At 41.0% G+C, this 17934-nt stretch overlaps 1 protein-coding gene across 1 annotated transcript in view; it reads right to left on the bottom strand.

Moving 5' to 3' along the window:
- Window positions 1-17934, bottom strand: part of syne1a (spectrin repeat containing, nuclear envelope 1a) — a gene marked incomplete at its 5' end in the record, with an annotated part of 122127 nt that overhangs the window by 74700 nt on the left and 29493 nt on the right. The window contains 37 exons of the mRNA XM_079255095.1: window positions 250-414; window positions 501-810; window positions 1727-1899; window positions 2143-2422; window positions 2511-2672; window positions 2755-2960; window positions 3320-3432; window positions 4052-4259; window positions 4581-4784; window positions 5087-5188; window positions 5303-5485; window positions 6086-6244; window positions 7095-7248; window positions 7364-7543; window positions 8086-8741; window positions 8849-9002; window positions 9513-9679; window positions 9762-9885; window positions 10936-11123; window positions 11289-11387; window positions 11468-11695; window positions 12240-12396; window positions 12730-12890; window positions 13039-13179; window positions 13271-13435; window positions 13584-13751; window positions 13830-13994; window positions 14080-14188; window positions 14269-14477; window positions 14575-14736; window positions 14995-15129; window positions 15271-15435; window positions 15653-15811; window positions 16278-16454; window positions 16594-16737; window positions 17121-17273; window positions 17369-17533. Of these exons, the coding sequence (XP_079111221.1) occupies window positions 250-414; window positions 501-810; window positions 1727-1899; window positions 2143-2422; window positions 2511-2672; window positions 2755-2960; window positions 3320-3432; window positions 4052-4259; window positions 4581-4784; window positions 5087-5188; window positions 5303-5485; window positions 6086-6244; window positions 7095-7248; window positions 7364-7543; window positions 8086-8741; window positions 8849-9002; window positions 9513-9679; window positions 9762-9885; window positions 10936-11123; window positions 11289-11387; window positions 11468-11695; window positions 12240-12396; window positions 12730-12890; window positions 13039-13179; window positions 13271-13435; window positions 13584-13751; window positions 13830-13994; window positions 14080-14188; window positions 14269-14477; window positions 14575-14736; window positions 14995-15129; window positions 15271-15435; window positions 15653-15811; window positions 16278-16454; window positions 16594-16737; window positions 17121-17273; window positions 17369-17533 (6750 nt within the window). The remainder of the gene's footprint in view (window positions 1-249; window positions 415-500; window positions 811-1726; window positions 1900-2142; window positions 2423-2510; window positions 2673-2754; window positions 2961-3319; window positions 3433-4051; window positions 4260-4580; window positions 4785-5086; window positions 5189-5302; window positions 5486-6085; window positions 6245-7094; window positions 7249-7363; window positions 7544-8085; window positions 8742-8848; window positions 9003-9512; window positions 9680-9761; window positions 9886-10935; window positions 11124-11288; window positions 11388-11467; window positions 11696-12239; window positions 12397-12729; window positions 12891-13038; window positions 13180-13270; window positions 13436-13583; window positions 13752-13829; window positions 13995-14079; window positions 14189-14268; window positions 14478-14574; window positions 14737-14994; window positions 15130-15270; window positions 15436-15652; window positions 15812-16277; window positions 16455-16593; window positions 16738-17120; window positions 17274-17368; window positions 17534-17934) is intronic.

Here is a 17934-nt window from a genome sequence, read left to right as displayed (position 1 = left end):
CCATTTTGGATAACCTATTTTCCTCAGAAATTATGCTAGTAATTTATTTATTTATTTTTTTTGTAAAACTGATCAATATTTAAGGTCACTGGCTGCACCTCAGCTCCGAGTCTGTCTTGTGTAATTTCGCAGATTCAGTGAAATTAACACATAGTTAACAAACACATGAAAAAAAATCTTGATTGTGAAATTTCTGATTAAGGGAGAAGGAACAAATCTAAAAGTACTCTATGTGTTTTTCTTCCTTACCCTCACATCTGACAGTTTCTTTTTGATAGAGATAGAGTCTCCTGATGTATCAGACCAATGCTGTAGTTCCTCCCCTGTAGTCATCAGCCAGTCAGTGAGCCCCCGAACAGACTCCAGGTAGTCCTGGTGCTCTAAAACCACTGCCTGGGCCAGATGTACTCGCTCCTGCAGGAAAATTGTTAAGGACTATTAATCTTCTGTAAGAGGTTCAAATAGTTATTTTAAAAAAAAAAAAAGGAAAAACTTTTTACCTCCACCAAAGCTGTGAGGTCATCAAACTGCACCTGGAGTTGTGTCCGAGCTCCATGGTTAAAGCTGGCATCACCTGTCTTCTTGAACAGCTCTCTGGCTTTTTCCTCCAGGCTGGAGAGTGCCATCTGGTGGTCTTCCAGGTCAGCCAGCAGGGCTCTAAGTCTTTCTAGTTGGGAGGCTTTCTCTCTGGGTCCTGGTTGAGGTATAAGAGGGGCACACACCTCCCGCTTGATAGTTTCCATCCAACCCTGCAGCTGGGCAGCAGTCTCAAGGTATCCTCCCCATTGAGTCACTGTCCACTCTAGTCGGCTGTGGAGATCATACAGTTTAAATATGCAGAGCTCTGGTTACCAGATACAACAGATCATTCATTTTCAATGAAAGCAAATGACTTGTTCAGCAAATGTGTTGACTTGAATGGCTTAATCTGTAATAAAGGCTGAGTAAGTACAGAAATACCTTTTTTTATGCCCCTATTAGGCTTCAGCCTATATTTCAGGCCCATAAAAGAGGCAAAGCGTATAAATGGTAAGGAACGCCGGCCAAGTGTATTTATCCCCTTTTATCAAGAGGTTCAAACACACAGAGACACATTGAGAATTTTCCTTGCCATCTGTTAGCCCTGCATGCACACATGAGACCAATATCCCCACACTTGCACACATGCACCAGTCTTTCACCTGCTACCCCTTGTCTCACGTTATTGATTTTCCCTGTAAAGCACTAACACACCCAGAGTGTGACCCACTGTTTACCATCCACCATTTAGACCCTAATGAGGTCAATTTTTTTTTCTAGGAGAAGCCGTAATTGCTCAATTAAACCTGCACACAAGCCATTGCATGTGCATGCTGACATGCTTGTACACACAGAGAAGAGTAAAAACATAGATGCATCAATCAGATTTTAAAAACAAGACTAATACTTCTCATTATGTATTTAGCTTAATGGTAAATAAGAATACTGACACATAATTTATCACAATGAAAATAACATGTTCCCTAGTGAGAGGATTTTTTGGCACACCGATAAATGGCCTATAAATTCTCCTCAGGCAAAATGTTTCATTGGCATGCAAAAAGAAAAAAGAAAAAAACCCAGAAAAGAAAAGAAATGTATTTCTATATTTACAGCACAGTGACAGTTTACACAATGACAGGATGGTAACAGTCAATGCTACTTATTTCTAAATGAGTTTATTACTGGATAGGGGTTGCCATGGTACCTGTGGCAGCTCATAGCAGTGACAAGTAGCGTGGCCCATGCGTCTTCCACTTCCTGCAGCTGAGAGCGGACCACTTCCTGCCCAGCAGCTCCATAACTACGCAGAGCCAGTTCACCTTTACCCATTGCCATATTCAGCTTGACCTCCCCTTCTCCCTTCAAAAGCAGGATGTCCTGTGTAAACAGATCACAGTCTGTAAACTGGACTTGGACAAAAGAATTAAGGAAGATAAAGCTTTCAAAGCAAACAGCCCCCTCTTGTGCTCACTGCAACCAATCCACAAAGTCACAAAAACACATCTACTAGAGTGAAATCAATAAAAGAAAAAAAGCAACATGTGCAGACTAAATGATTATTGTTTTGATTTTTATCAAATATAATATCAAACAGAAATTTTTTCGTCATCTGTGCCTCACCTGCACAGTCTCCAGTCTCTGCTCTAACTGCTCCTTGGTCCCCATCGTGCTGTCTACAGTACCCAGTCGCTCCTGGATCTCCTCCAACCAGGCCCAAACTCCCTGGAGGGTGTCTCCAAAGGCCTGGCTCTCCTGGTAACATCGCAGCCTATCCCTGGCAGCCTTCAGCAGGGTCTGATACTCCATCTGGAGCTGGCCTGTCATTCTGACCTCTTCACCTGACCCCCGGCCGGCTTCAGACAGAGCCTGGGCCTCCTGACAGAGACGCTCAGTAGACTCCCTAAAAAAAAAAAACATTATGTTCTTGCTCTGACTGTTCAACGATTGCAACACAATAGCAGATGTTACAAGAGCCCATATAGGCAAACCTTCGTTCTAGCAGCTCCTTATTTAGGTTTTCCATCCTCTCTAACTCTTCTGTGGCGTCTAGGGATCCTTGCTGGTTCTCGGCCCCAAGAACAGACTCACTCTTGAGGCTGTGATCCATCTGCTTCAGCCAGTCTCTGATGTTCTCCACATGGTCATCAAAACTATAAAAAAAAAAAAAAAGAATGTTTTTTATCACTAAATAAAAGTAATTGCCATGAAGAAATTACAAGAGTAATGACTTACTTTTTTAGTAGGTCAATGCTCTCTTGCAAGTCTAGCTGGCTCTGGGAGCAGCTGTCCAGGTAGTTTTTCCACTCTCTCTGACAGAAGGAGAGATTCTCTTGGACCTGTGCTGCACCAGCTTTGCTCAGATGAAGCTGAAGCTTCTCTGACTCCTCACAAATCTGAGAAAGACGCTTCGCACCCTCTGATGTCTGTTCATCTGACACCTGTGAAGGGCAAAAGAAACATGCTGCATGTCAAGACTGACACAGTTAAATTGAGGAAACAAAGAACGGCAAACCTCAGTCCTAAACAGATAATACATGCTCTCACATGAAAATCTTAAACAGCTATCCTTCTGGGAGTATTTATTTTATGTGATTGTGAACGTGTTCTTCTACTGAAATCTGATCACAGCAAATCGTGTGAAAGATATCAAATTTAATGTTGAATATTACAATATTACTGATGGTAACATCACAATTCATTTCAGGCTTAAAAAGTGCACGCGTAAAGAAATCAGTAAGCATCTGTCTTTTTTTTTTTTTTTTTTTTTTTTACAGATTACAAAATGACATAACAGCACCTTCAGTCTTTGCAACTTGGCTCCAAGCAGGGTAACATCTCCTGATCGGTTAAAACAGTCTTTCAGGTCCAACTTCAGATCTATAAGCCAGGACTTAAAGTCTTGAACAAGATCTGCTTTGAGGAAAAGAGAAAAAAAAAAGAAAATTTAGAAGCAAAAAGATCACATGGCAACAGGTTGAAGAAAGCTGTTGATGTGACAAATAAAGACAGATAAGATTTAAAAAGCAAAGGACCCAGGAGGGGAAGAGTAAGTGGAGGTAATGTGCTTTGGCAGATGGGAAGTGTGGGCGTGTCCACGCTATGTAGAGATAGGTTGCCCTGGCAACAAGCCCAAAATGGCTCCCTCGAGAGCAGATGTGACGAGAGCGACATTACTCTCCGAGGCACAGGTGTGTGTTGAAGCAATGAGAGTGCATCGGTGTACCTGACAGTGTGTGTCAATGGAGTGTGGGCTGTAGTGGGCGGATTGAGTGTGCTCTCTGTAAAAATGGAGGATAATTAACAGCAAATCTGTTGCACTCCTATAACGAAACAAATGACACTGCTTTGTGTGACTTTGCCCTGTTTGACAAGGTGATAATGAAAGTTTAATGTTTATTAAGATGACTATCTCTCCCCATCAGGTAGTTAGTTACTGACTCTTAGCTAAATCACAATGTTTTTATGGTGAAAACTACTTAGTAAAGATTCTCATACTAACCATGACGACCAAACTCATTGTGTGTCTTACCGTTGAAATGCAGCTGCAGTCCATCTTGCAAGGTACCCCTAGTCTTTGCACATCGTTGGGCAACAGCCTCTGTTCGCTTGGTGATGGAGGTGAGATCAGAGGAGAGGCGTGACAACTCCTGAGAGGGATAGGATCTGCACAGGGAGTTCAGGGCATCTCTAGCCGAGTCCATGTCTGCCCTCTGTTGTTGCACAACACTCTGCAGGTCCTTCAAAAGACAAAGGAAAATAAATGGCTGGAATTCACATCAACAGGGAAGTGGAACAACAAAACAGCATGGGTGTATTCTGGTTTATTTATGTCTGTTTATGTGCAAAAAACAGGAGTTTCTTCTCGCACAAAGGGTGATGCTTTATAGTGCAATCTAGCATCTGCTTTCTTTTAAAAGATTGTGAACTAGAAAAGAATAAACTTTGTGGTATTAGCCATTTCTTTAACTGGAAAAAAGGAAAATGTCATGAAAGCAAAAGGAAAAGGTCTGGTTATTTCCTGATACATCAGGAGACCAAAAGAATTGATAAATTCACACCTTAACTGCACAAATGTCTTCAAGAGAAGTATTTTCAGTGAGATCTGTTAAGGAACCCTCGACAGCCTCCAGCCGCTCTGTCATCTGGGACATGAGGTCCTCCAGTCGCTGCTTCTGGAAGCTGAAGTAGGTCAGAGTGTGTTTGGCCTGATTGTACACCTCTTGTGCATGGAACACTTTCTTCCTCAGATCGGACTCCAGGACCTGGATCAACAAAGTTAGTTAGTCCCTCTCTACAACGCATAATCTACTTTTCTTTATGTTTTTGCTGAATTAAAAATAGCTTTTATGCATGCCAGCCAGTAAGCAACTAAAATCCAATTAATTTACTTACTTACAGATTATCATTCCCAACAGATGGCAATATACAGCTGCACCAAGCTTGACTATTACATCTGTTTCAACACTTTATACTAACAATACACTCTTTTGCATGTTTTTTGTGCAGCTTTATTGTAGCTTGCAAAAAATACATCTCCTTTATTTTCTGTTCCTGTCATATTCACCTGCATTTGTATTGGTGTTTCCTGCAGTTTGGCTCGCTCCTTCAGTTCTGCCACTCTTTCCTGCAAGACATCCAGCATCTGCTCCCTCTTTTCAACCTCAGCCTGTAGATCAAAGTGTGAGACAGTTAAATTACATCCACTATGACCTCACTGATCGTTACATCACCATCATCATTTATTACACTCTTCCATGCCGACCGCACAGCTCGCTCTGACCTGAAAGGCGACAAGACGGGCTTCTGCTGGCTCCTTGTTGCCGAGACTGGCGACAGTGTCGGTGAGATCAGTGATAGAGGAGGCCGTCCACTGGTTGATGTCCTGCTCCATGGCCTTAAGGTCATCCCAAAGTGCAACACAGTACCCAAGTCTCTCTGTGTTTGTTTGTATTTTCTCTGAGATCTAAAAGAAAAAAAAAAAAACCCCACAGATGAGTTGTGTATCTGGGTACAGAGCAGAGGACATCTCAATCAGCAGAAGAGGAGGGGTCTCTCTCCCTTGTGTTAAGCTGTCTTTAACAAGATGGTATGCTTTTCTGGGAGGTGGAAGAGAATGGAGGCATAATTAGTTTGACAGATGTGGGAGTGAGAAGTGAGGGAGAGACAGAAAACCAGATAACCTGTCTAGACATGTTTGTTTTGTTGTCTCATTCATGACAGCTGAGCAGCCAAATAAATCCTAAAAAAGGGTATTTTTAAATTTTTTTTTATCAAAGTGAAACAAAGAATTTTAAAAACAGCTAAGTGTGCCAGCTTGATTGTGGAGCACACAACAGATCTCTTTATGCACATTTTAGTATATTCCAGCTCCAGATCTGACAGGTCATGGATAATTCATGGATTCTGATGCATCAAACTCTGGGAAATGTTATGAAATATATGTCTAAATGGCACAAAGATCTCAATACATCATCCAATTAAATTAAAAATGGGTCTTTTCTATCTTTCTCAAGACCTGTTTTCTAATGCTGGTGCACAGCACAGCTAGATACGGAGAACTCACCGCAAGCCACTGGTCTCTGAGAGTCTCCATGTCTTTTTGGATACAGAACATGTCAGAGTTAGGAATCTTTTCCATTTCTCTCTGCAGGTCTTCAACAGTGCAGATGAGCTGGTCCATGTCCTCCTGTTTTTCTCTCAGCTCAGCTTGGATGGACTCATGCTGCAGGTGAGATGACAGAGCAGAGGAAATTACCAAAAGCCACCACTAGAGGGAAAACAAAGCAGGGGATGAAAAGATACTGGATTTTTTTTTTTTTTTTTTTTTTTTAAATATATTATCATTGTTATTTTACTGATTCGTATGTAACACTGATCCTGCAAATGTAAAAAAAAATAAAAATAAAAATAAAAAAAATCATTTTTGAAGACAAATTTCTTTTTGGGTCATTTTCCATTTTGCTTCTTAAACTAAAAAGCTAAAAACATTTTTGTTTTGGTTTATCATTGTCTCAGCTTATTTCACAGCAATTTACAGAGGTTTTAAACAAGTAAATACAGTAACAAATAGTAATTTGACATTGCAAAATAGGCCAGGTAACTATGGCTCTCCACCATAAAACAGGCACACAACACTAAAATCCTAAATGTTTGTGGCTGACAAGTTCTAAAAAGTTATTTCTAACGGTTGTTCCCTTTTAACTCGGGGAGGTAAGCTATTATCTGTTTTTTCATTTTTTTAAAAAAAGTTATTTTACAAGATAATTTAATTCTTTAATTTCAGAAGAGTGAATGTAGAGTTACAATATAATAATTTATGTTATTTTTGTACTTTGATCAGGTGCCATTGTGTCTGTTTGTGAGTTGCTGTGAGCTTGTACGTTCATGTATCTAATTCATCATTATGGTGTAATTCAGCTGATGATTTTAGTGAGATCTCAGGAAGAGTAGCTGTGGTGACAGGTCAGCAGCTACTGAGGCTCCAATCAAACAAAAAACAATGTTTAAAAAAAAAGTATTAAAAGAAAATTCTGAAACTAAATAGTTTTTTTTTTTAAGAAAAATGTACTGACATGTATGAAAGTAATTCTGGCCTCTTGGGAACTGTGGTTATGGTCTGGCAGATTGTGAGCAACAGCCTGAGCGTTCTCCAAAACAGCGGTGAGGATTGACTTCAGGTGTAAGAACAAGCGGAGCAGATCCACTACAACCCCACTCTGTTCCTGACTGCAAGTAAAGATGGATAATAAGAAGTTAAAGGGATTACTTGTTAAACTGAAATGACCAAATCCAGAATGAACTAAATACTTCTAAATCAGAATCTGACACCTCCATGCCTTACCTGTTGGTTATCAGAGTTTTGACATTTTCCCAGGATGTCTTTACCAGTGCTACTTCCCTGAGTGCCTCTCCTGCCAGCTCACTGTCTCGCTGGGCCAGCTGGTTTCCCTTCTCTTCCAACCATTGCTGGGAGTGCTGCAGGGACTGGAGCTCATCCTCCAGCTGGACAAAGAAACGCAGCCTGGGAGAAATAGATCCAAAAGAACACAATGGGGATTAGTAGCCTGATTCTAGCATAATATATCTCATTTTTAAGGAGATCAAATTTTAATGGATTTGTCCATCTGGAGTTTGGCTTCAGTAATATACAGTATGTTCTCAAGGAGTTTGGCATGTAGGAGATCTCTGAATAAAAACCCAACATAATGCATTCAACAGCGGCTCACACATTCAAATATAATGGAGGAATTAAATTGCAGCTGCACAAAGATAGTCTTGTCATCTTGTACATCAAATCAGTTCTGAATACAAATAAAAGGTGGTTCATTATTAAATACCAGCCTGCTTTTAACATGCATTAGTTATTTAAGTAATGAAGCTGCTCATCTAAAAGTCTAAAAGGAAAAGTCTGAAAGAGAAATACACCTGAGAGGATTATCTTTCCCTTTTTGTTATCACTTCCAGATTAAACAGGTTTTATACCTTGAATAATGTTACCGGCTGATTTCCTCTATGTGGACACCAAGCATCTTCCATATTACTATTAGCTCAGTGAGTATCTACCTGTTTTGAAAGGCTTGTACAGAACACTCTCTGGCCCCCTCCTGTTTTGCATCATCCTCCAATTTTTTTAAATTCTTCATCACTTCTTCTTTCCTTTCTCTGAAGGAGCACCATAATGCCCCTAGAGCATCTGCCTCGCTTTGTCTCCATCCAACACCCCTCTGGACCTCCTCCAGAGCCATTGTGAGAGCTACTGCCTGTCCTCTGCAGGATGTTCTTCCGTGAGGATGGCCAACATCTTTAGAGCCCCTCCACTCTGCTCCGCACAGGTGCAAGTGTGCCTTGCTCAACTGTCCATCTAGTCCCACGGCCTCCGCCTCAAGTCGGACCACATCTTTAGCCACTTCCACTATTCCACAATGCAGTTCTTCAGCTTTGCAGTGGTCCCAGCTCCCCCTTCCCTCCACTGATTCGTGCAGGTGGCGCACCGCCTTAGCTGCAGTTTCATGCTTCTCAAGGAAAGCCTTTAATTCAATCAGGCACTCTTTACGGACGAGCAGGAGACGCTGGGATTCACAGAAGGGTTGTAAGCAGTCCTCTCTCCAGCCCTGGAGCTGCTGCTGGGCCTCAGGGGTAGAACAGCGGAGCAAGGAGGACTCTCTTTGATTGAGAGTCTCTGCCAGCGCTTCATTTTCCTGTAGTTGTGACTCATGCTCCTGCAGCAAGATTGTTCAATTAGGCACATTAATGCACTAGATCAATACAAATTTGCTTAAGAAGCCCATAAAGGACGTTTGTTGACCAGAAATTATTGATTTCTCACCTCTAACTTTGTAACCGCAGCCTCAATGTTTGAAATATCAACATAAGAAGAGCTTCTCAAGCTAGCGAGGAAGTTTTCACTCCTTTGAGTCACAGTCATTAAAGTCTGATCGAATTGCTCCAGCTGGTCCAAGTGCAACTCCAGCAGCTCACATCTAAAAGACGGGGGAGGGGGGTGTTGGGGGGGTTTGATTAAGAAAATGAGGGTAACTTTTAGGAACACGCAGATATATCAGTCTCACATTCACATCTGCTGATATTCTGTTTAGGAAAACCTCAAATCGATGTCAGCAGCCAGTATTTATAATGTTGTGCTAACTTTACTCTGAAACTGTCAAGATTCATTTAATTTTATTTTGCACAGGAAAAGTTGCAGGGACATGTAAGCTCTGCAAAGTTATTGAGCTTGTAATGATTTAACAGCCTAACCTTTTTCTTTCTTGAATGGCCTACCTACGTTATTTTTCTTATGAACGCATCATTGAAGAAGAAATAAATAACAAAACATTTTAGCAGTCGGATAAATGATCATGTAGCCTGTGTAGGTGCACATTCAATGAAGCAAAACATAAAACATCTGATGATTCCCACTATGACTGCTATGAGGCCAGATTAAAGTTTAAGACTCAGGCCAAATCTAAATGAGAATTAATTTAAAAAAACACCTGTGTGATATGATGACTTTAACAGAGGAGCATCTCTCCTGAAGCTGAGTGAGATCATCACTGAGCTCTTCAATACAAGCTTCGGGTGCTGTTGGGTAAAGGCACAGCCTGAGATTCACAAGACCCTGGAGGAGGATCTCGTAGGATGCCGTCTCCCCATGCATTTCCTAGAAAGGTGAATGAATATATAAACACCTATCGAGCCAAACTTAAATCAGATAACGCAACAAAACGCACTTAATCTTTTACCTGCACGTTTTGCAGTTCACTCCTAAGTTTCAGTTTATCTGCAGAGAGCAGTTCAGTGTCTGGGCAGCACACAGATTCACATCTGTCCAGCCAGCTTTTCATGGAGGAATACTCCTTTTCATATCTGTAGATGCAAATGCAATGTGAATTCAGACCCAACACTGTAGCTCCTACATCCTTTGAAAAGAAATAGTTCTTTTAGAATACAAAAAAGTTACTGTACACACACAGATACACAGTGATACTGTTTGTATTTATTTTTCTTATCTGACCATTGTTAGGTATCAGTGACAGGGTCATAATAAGGCAACCATATCTTGCCAGAGCACCCAGTGCAGAAAGTAATCCCTCATATATATGTCTGCAGGGGAGAGGATGAGGTTGACTACATGGAAACACACACCCACACACACAAAAGCTGACATGGACTAATCCAGCTCAACCCTAATAAATAAAGAGCACTAAGTTTGTTTTAAATAGAAAAAGGTAAATCAAAGTGCTTAAACAGCCCCCACGTGTGTTTTTATCATTATATTCTTCTCACAAATAGAAACAATGACTTTGGTGAAAGTCTCTTGTGTAACAAACAAAGCAAGAAAAAGCGTATAATTAGAAAAGAAAAGCATCGGCTGACAGGGAGACAGATGGATTGAGCCAAAGACAAGATCTCGCTCCTTGACATCACGCTAAGATGAGAGAATGACTCAGAGAATAAAAGAGGAAATTGGCATGGAGATGTGGATTCAGCAAAAAGAGCACATGCACAATGAAAGGGGGGAAATGGAAATACTTATGCAAAGAGAATAAGCAATGTGTGTGAGCAGAGACCAAAGCCGACTGGGAAACGCATATAAAAGACAGAGCATCGTCAATAAATGCATTAGCAGTTTTGGGTTGAAAAAAATGTTTGTTTTAAAACACTTTCAAATCAACATGTTTATTCATCTTTTATCCATGAAGAAAAACACCCACATAAATGTTCAAACATGCTTCTTTTAGGTGTCAGACACACACACACACACACACCAGCACCACGCATAAAAGCCACTTGTGACGAACAGCACAAAAGAAAACAATGGAGGAAGGACTGTGCTTGTGGAATTTAATTTTTAAGTAGTCCAATTTTTCAGTGAAAGAAAAAAAAAAAAAGGGCATATTTCACAATTAATTGTACCTTTGCCACAGAGCTAGAAGGCTTTCTAATGTAGCTTGCTTTTCTGTAGCCTTTGCCATTAACTGCTTCTGCTGCTTCTGGAGGTCAGCCACCTCTTCTTCCAGCTGGCTGCCCTCTCCAAGCCTCTTTGCGGCCGAACACAGAGCCATAAGCCTGGGCTTCAGCTGCTCGACACCCTGGCACACCTCCTGGAATCAAAATATACTTTTAATCAATTCTGCAATCACCAAATAAACCCTTTAACATATATCAAAACAGAATTAAACAATTACAAATACTGACACAGGAAAATAAGCCCATAAACAGCCACACTTGTCTATCATGAAGCTACTAGATATGTTTGATTATCTCACCATGTGGTCCTGAAGGATCCTGTAGGTCTCGAATGATGATGTGCAACATGTGATTGGGCAGTCCAGCTTTTCTTTGAGATCATAAACAGTTTTCTTCACCTGATAAACACATATATTTGTGTCAACATTAAGCTCAAAAGGAACATTTAGAAATATCTTGATAATGTGACGCTGTGAACCTGTTCGAAGTTATCGTTGCATCTCTGTCGATAGGAGGCACTCTGGTTGAGCTGTGTGCCAAGCTGTTCTATTCTCCCCTTCAGCTCATCATAGCATCGCCTTGTATGGTTGAGTTGAGCCCGGATACGCCCGGCCTCCCCAGGGGTTAAGAACCTAGACAGGGCCTCACAGTGAGCCTCCATCTGGGCTAAGGCAGCCTTTCTGTCCTCTAAACCTTCACCTATCATCTGAAAAAAGGGGCAACGGCAAAGAGATTATTATAGGAAGATACAGAAGAAATTCTACAGTACAAAATTCAAAATAGATAAACAAACCAACACAAGTGCAATCTATTCAAACATTTGCTCAACTTATCAAATGCCAGCTTGGGGATTTGTAGAAAGTCATGTTATTTTGAGTTCTTTTTTTCTAAAGACTGTCAAGGATTTAACAGGCCTGAGGTCTGGAAAGCTGAGATTATTTTTAATCAAATACACTATGATCAATTTATTTGCTATATATTTTCCATTGCAGCAGTGCTAACCCAATTTCCCCAAGGGGTTAGATAAAAAAAAAAAAATCATCTCACTTCATCTGAATCTTATACATTTTGGGGCCAGACAGCCAGACAGCCAATAACAGTTTTGCATAGCGCTGCTAAAAATGTGTGGATGAAGAAGCACATTAATCTATGATGTTAAGAGGATTAATAAATCAGATTTATAAAATTTACTACAGTGCACGTCTTACACAGAGCAGCAAGCAAACAGAATGAAATACATGAATGCATACCTCTACGGTGCTGATGTTTTTATCTAAAGGATCCGAAGAGGAGACTGAACTGACTGCTTCCAGCTCCTTCTCTTTCTCATTGATCCACAGACACAAGGCCACTGATTCGCAGCTGAAGCTGTCCCATCGCGAACACATCCTCTCTAGCTGGACAACACTGGAAGATTTGGAAAGATCTCAAGGTCATAATGTAAGACTGAGTTTAAACACACGCTCATGAGCACTAACAGCATGTCAAAGACCAGACACACACTGCGTGCCGGCAAAATATTATCTTTCTATAACTACACACACACACCAATGTCTTATGTCTGCACAAACAATTCCATTGAAGATAAATAGTATTTTATTGGCCAATTAACTGTCTCCACTGTCACATTTTCTGTCTGTGTCTCTCATTGGCAAATAATAAACCAAACTCACACATTAAAATACAAGGTAAATAAAATAAGCAAAGAATAAAAGATCTTGTGATGAGTGTGGGACATACTTCTCTTTAAGGTGTTGGTGAAGTTGTGTGACTGCTTCTCTGGAGGACTGAGCTTGCTGTAGAAGAAGACCCTGATTCTTTAGACCCAGCTGAATATCTGCAGCTTTCTCTAACAGGATATCTGCTCGTGCAGAGTACTCCTCAAACTCTGTGAAAATCTCCTGTAAGTCAAATATTCAAATAGCCTATTTAATATGTAATAATAGTATGAAAACTGTGTACATGGAGTTCCATCATTTGCAGTTCACTGGAGCATCTCGATGCTGCTGGAGATCAGATTGTATGCACAAACATTTCCCTCAAACACACCTTGATATGTTCCAGTTCACTTCTCATGCTGTCCAAGCTGTTGAAAATAAGCTCTTTGTGCAGCTCGATGTTAGAATTGCTGATAAACCTCCAAATCATTTCTCTCTCCGACTCGAAATTTTGCCAAGCGCTCAGAGTGGCCTTGAAGTGATGAAGAAATGAGAGAGGTTTTAGTCTGTGCAAATTCAGCGGCCACATTGGGGGACATAAGAATGCTCTGGGAGCCGTCTACCTGCAGGTTCTGCTCCTTTGCCCCCGATTTGCGGTCAACTTCACTAAAAGCTCCCTCCAGCTCACGTAGAGGCTGACTGAGCACTTCGCCGGTTTGCATCTGGCGGCAGTGGGACACCAGGAGCTCGGCCTCTCTCCTGTTAGCATGCAACCGTTTTAAGTGTTGCTACAATAAACAAACAGAAAAACCACATCACGTGATTATTTGTATCACATTCTGAGCAGTCTCCAATTTTTTTATTCTTAATGTAAGTCCATTAAATTAATGACTGAAGGAATTAACACTGTTAAATGTGCCTCTGCACCACACACACCTGGTAAATAAGGTAAAGTTGTTTAGCCTCCTCTAGTCCCTCAGCATTCAGGATCCTGTCCGTTTGTTCCTCAGCTTCCTTTCGGGCCCTCAAAACCTCATCAAGAGCACCATGTACTTCATCCCGCAGCTCTTCATATTGCAACATAGCAGAGCCTTCTTCCCCCAGCTGTGGAGGAAAATGAAAGGATCAGACCATGTTCAGAAAATCCCAGGGAGGAAGAAAAATATCTGTCATTTAGAAAACCTGGTGAACAGAAGATAAGAGTGCCGGCAGGTCAGTTGAAAGTTTAGCCAGAGCTGTTCTCTGTCTCTGGGCTTCCAGTTCAGAGCAGACATCAGATAGCTCAGTGAGGCGGCTCTTAAGCCACACTAGGCTTTCTTCTCGGGTGTCCGCCGCTTGTTGCAGTGCCTAGAATTGGTACAAGTGCAGACATATAAGAGGCGCTGAATCATAACCAGTTTCTGTGCCTGTTGGAGTAAATATGTTTGCTCACCTGAACAGCAGCATCGACTTGCTCCTGATGACGGGAAGTCATTGCTGTCTCTCTCAAGAGTCTCACCTGCCTTCTCTGAGACGAGAGCCAATCAGAAAGCTCACAGAACCTAGAAAATGGAATCATGTGTTCTGACTTGATGTCATCTGATGTTTTATAAGGAACATATCTTTCTTCATCGATTTGTACCTCTCGTTCCACTCTTTCCATTTATCGGGGTGCTGCTCCAGTATGAGGTAGGTGCTTTTTATTTGCTCTGTAACCTCTTCTACAGCCCTTCTAGTGGAGTCAAGTATTCGATAAGCCATGTCGTTGTCAGGCAACTTATGACACAGATCCTCCATGTTTCTAATCCTCTTCTCACACAAAGTCAGCAGTTTGCGTTCCTTGAAGAAAGTCTGGAGATGAAAAAATGAAATGTTGACCATTGAGTGATTTAGTCTTTTTACTGTCCGTTTAATCTGTTTTAGAGTTCTTCCAAAGCCGGCGACTCACCCTATGCTCTTTGATCACTCGTTCACTGGTGCAGGTTCCTGACAGCGCTTTCATTTCTCTGTCCAGCTCCGCTCTGCAGTCTTGAAGGATCACAACAACCCGATTTCTTTCCACTTCCACCTTCAAGCGAAGCAGATGAGATGGAACCTCAACCTGAAGGTCCTGAAGAAAACATACAACACATACACAGTTTAGGAGACAGTTTCAGTCATGTTCTATCTGTCAGAGACAAAGCAGACCCCAGAATGAAAATAAATACATGGAAGGTTTAATTTCAATCCCGTTTGCATATATTTATTAGCAACAGTCAAGAAGGAGATATTGTCAGGCTTAAGGTCAAGTTGAGTTAACACATCACCAACAATGTGCCTCCAGAGGTATGCAGTAAGTAGTAAGTGTTGAAGCATAGTGGCCTCTGACCTTCCAGAGCTTGTGCAGCCTACGGACAGTTTCTTGCAGCGCCTGTTGCTCCTCTTGAGGTAGGATGTCCGTCAGCTCATCACATGCTTTTAAGAACACACTCAGCACCCGTTGGTCCAGCTGACCAAAGAAATCCTGCATCATAAGACAAAAGCAAAGTTAGAAAGACTATGCAACTGAGACAAGACAAAGCAGATTAACGGTTGAAAGCAACAAAACACACAATGATCATTATTTACTTATTCATCATGAAAAAGAAATAAAGTTTGATCTTACTGTGTGTTTTTTAAGTAATTCCTCTGCATCTCCAGTCTCTCTCAAGCAGCCCTGGGCTTTTTTCAGCACTCTCTCCAGCTCATGACGTGATTCCTCAAACCTCCTCCTCAGGCTGTTGTTGGCCTCTTCCTGCCTCCTCCACTCCCCCACCTCCCTCAGCAAAGCCTGAGAGGATGGATGGAAGGTAGCAGTGTGCGTAATGGGTCTCTTTGGTCATGCAGTGTAATTACATTATTTGTTTTACATCAAGCAAATGAATAATGTAACATGTGGATAGGTCTAATCAGCAAAGCTACCTCCTGGGTGTTTTGATACCCAATTCTTTTTAATATTAGCATATCAGCAATGTGGCAGAGGCATTCATGATAAGGACAACACTAACCTGTGCCGAGCCTTGGATTTCTGCAACTCTCTTTTGCAGCAAGGATAGATCAAAATTTCGCAGCACTTTACTGTTGCCAAGCGCTTTGTGAAGAGTGTGGTGATTCCTCTCAATTACAGACAGAGATCGCTTACAGCTTTGCTGCTGGTTTAACAGATCCTAAGACAATTAGGGAAACAAAGACAGCATAAATATGTTAGGTGTTGATAATAACACAGCTTATGAAACTTATTCACACAAATCCTTCCTTATCAGTTCTTTCTTTACCAAAAATACAGTAAAGTGTGAGGGAAATGTAGAAGATGTGAATGATTTGTTTGATATGGATGAGGAAAAAAAGGTTGTTTGTGGCCAATTTACAAATGTTACATGACAGCATGCTTATGGTTCATATCGTGTCCCTTTCATGTTCTGCCTGAAAGCCTGTTTCCAGTTACAAGAATGAGCAGACACGCTTTTAACACATCCGTAGATCAATCTAAATGTCTAAACCGTCAGTTTTTAGGAAATATTATCAAGGTTTAATCAGAGATTTGAACGTGTACTTTAAAAAAAGGCAAAGAAGAAAAATATATGGTTATTTAAACATTTGCTGATATTTTTTCATCAGTTCATTGTGTCTGACCTGCCACTTCTGTTTTTGCTGGGCCAGTGTCTGTGAATTTGGATCCTTCACAGCAGAAGTGATGCGACTTGCCCGCTCTAGAGCTTGGTAAAAAGTACTAATGTGTTTCTCCATCTCCTCCAAAAGGGGCAGAAGGACGTGACACTCCCTCACCAGGGAGGGGCACCGCTCTCTCACCTGAACATAAAAGAAAATATTAAGCAATCACACTGAAAATAAAAAAAGGAGTGTAGCTATAATAAACAACACTAAAATATCACTGAATAGAAATGTAAAGACTTCATTTGAGCGTAGAATTATCTATCATGAATCCTACCTTGCTCAGCTGACTTTTTGCAGTTGTCATAGTTGCCATGACCCTGGTAGCCTCATCTTGTGATGCATCCTTAGCAAGAAGCTGGGCACTACGGGCAGCTAACTTGTATTGTGTCTCCATGGCAACAACCTTTTGTTTAGTGTTCTTAGATAAGATGAGAAAGTAAAAGGTCATTTAACTTTAGAGCTGACTTTTACTGCCTGAACTGTAGCAAAACAGTGATCACATCAGTGCATTGACAAGTTCCTTGTGATTCACAATCTGCTAAACAGATCTAAAATGTGCAATGAGAGAAGTTTCATGTTAGAGACTAATCTTTTTTTAAAACTTTAAAACCATCTGAACTTACACTGTTTAAGCAAATTAGGCAGTAATGCAGACATTGTGATGCTGTGACCTCATAACACAATTGTAGACAGCAAAATAGAAACAAAGCAACAGTAGTAATTAATCATCAGAAGCAAATTAATCAACTTTGCCAATCTGACCTTTAGATGATATATAATGTTTTAAACTGTTATCCTCACCTCTACATCCTTCAGGAATGCTCTCACAGTGAGGAAAGAGACTTGCACAGGAGCATTTAGCTTAGCTTCTGCTGCATCCAGCAGCTCTTTTAGAGCCCATACAGCCTTCAGGTGGTCTTTCCTCCATTTCTCCAGCTCATCTAAATGAGCATACTTCATAAAAAAAAAAAAAGAGAACAAATATAAATCTGATGAATGTCCCTTAAATCTGGCTTTTGCCTCTAAATGTTATGGAATTTTGCTTTTACTTGTTTGACTTTGAGGAAGAGGTCTCTCCATCTTCCATTCAAAAGAAGAAGCTGCTGCTTGAGATCAAGTGACACGGTCTCGTCACATGTTTCAATAAGAAAATTCCCTGCATCGTTCATGGCTGCGTGCTGATCCATCCACTGGCTGAGATTTCTGAAAAACTCCTGGAAGAGATAGAGAAACAGGTTTATGAATGGGAAAAAAAGAGGCAAAGAATTTAAGAGAAACAAAGAGCAAGTGCGAGCAAAAGAGCTGAAGAAAAGCTCATCAAAAAAGAAACAAAGAGGTTCAAAGAAAGAAACAAAAGGACAATAAAAAAAAAAAACTAGGGTAATTAGCAGTCTTATCCTTGGTGGGGATGTGAATCTGTGGTAACTATAGCAACGTGACAACAGGAACATCCTCGGTGGCTTGTTGTAAGTCAAAGAGATACTGATACTTGAGAGGAGACTGCTAATAGGATTCCTCTTGAAAGACAAGCACTTGTAACCCGGCTGATGTAGGTTGGATTGCTACAACTGTACTCTGAGGTTTTTCTGAGTCTATCAAATGATGACATGCATGA

This window comes from Telmatherina bonti, assembly GCF_933228915.1.
Source record: "Telmatherina bonti genome assembly, chromosome: 16".
NCBI classification, from domain to species: Eukaryota; Metazoa; Chordata; class Actinopteri; order Atheriniformes; family Telmatherinidae; genus Telmatherina; species Telmatherina bonti.
This window is presented reverse-complemented; position numbering and strand designations above follow the sequence as displayed.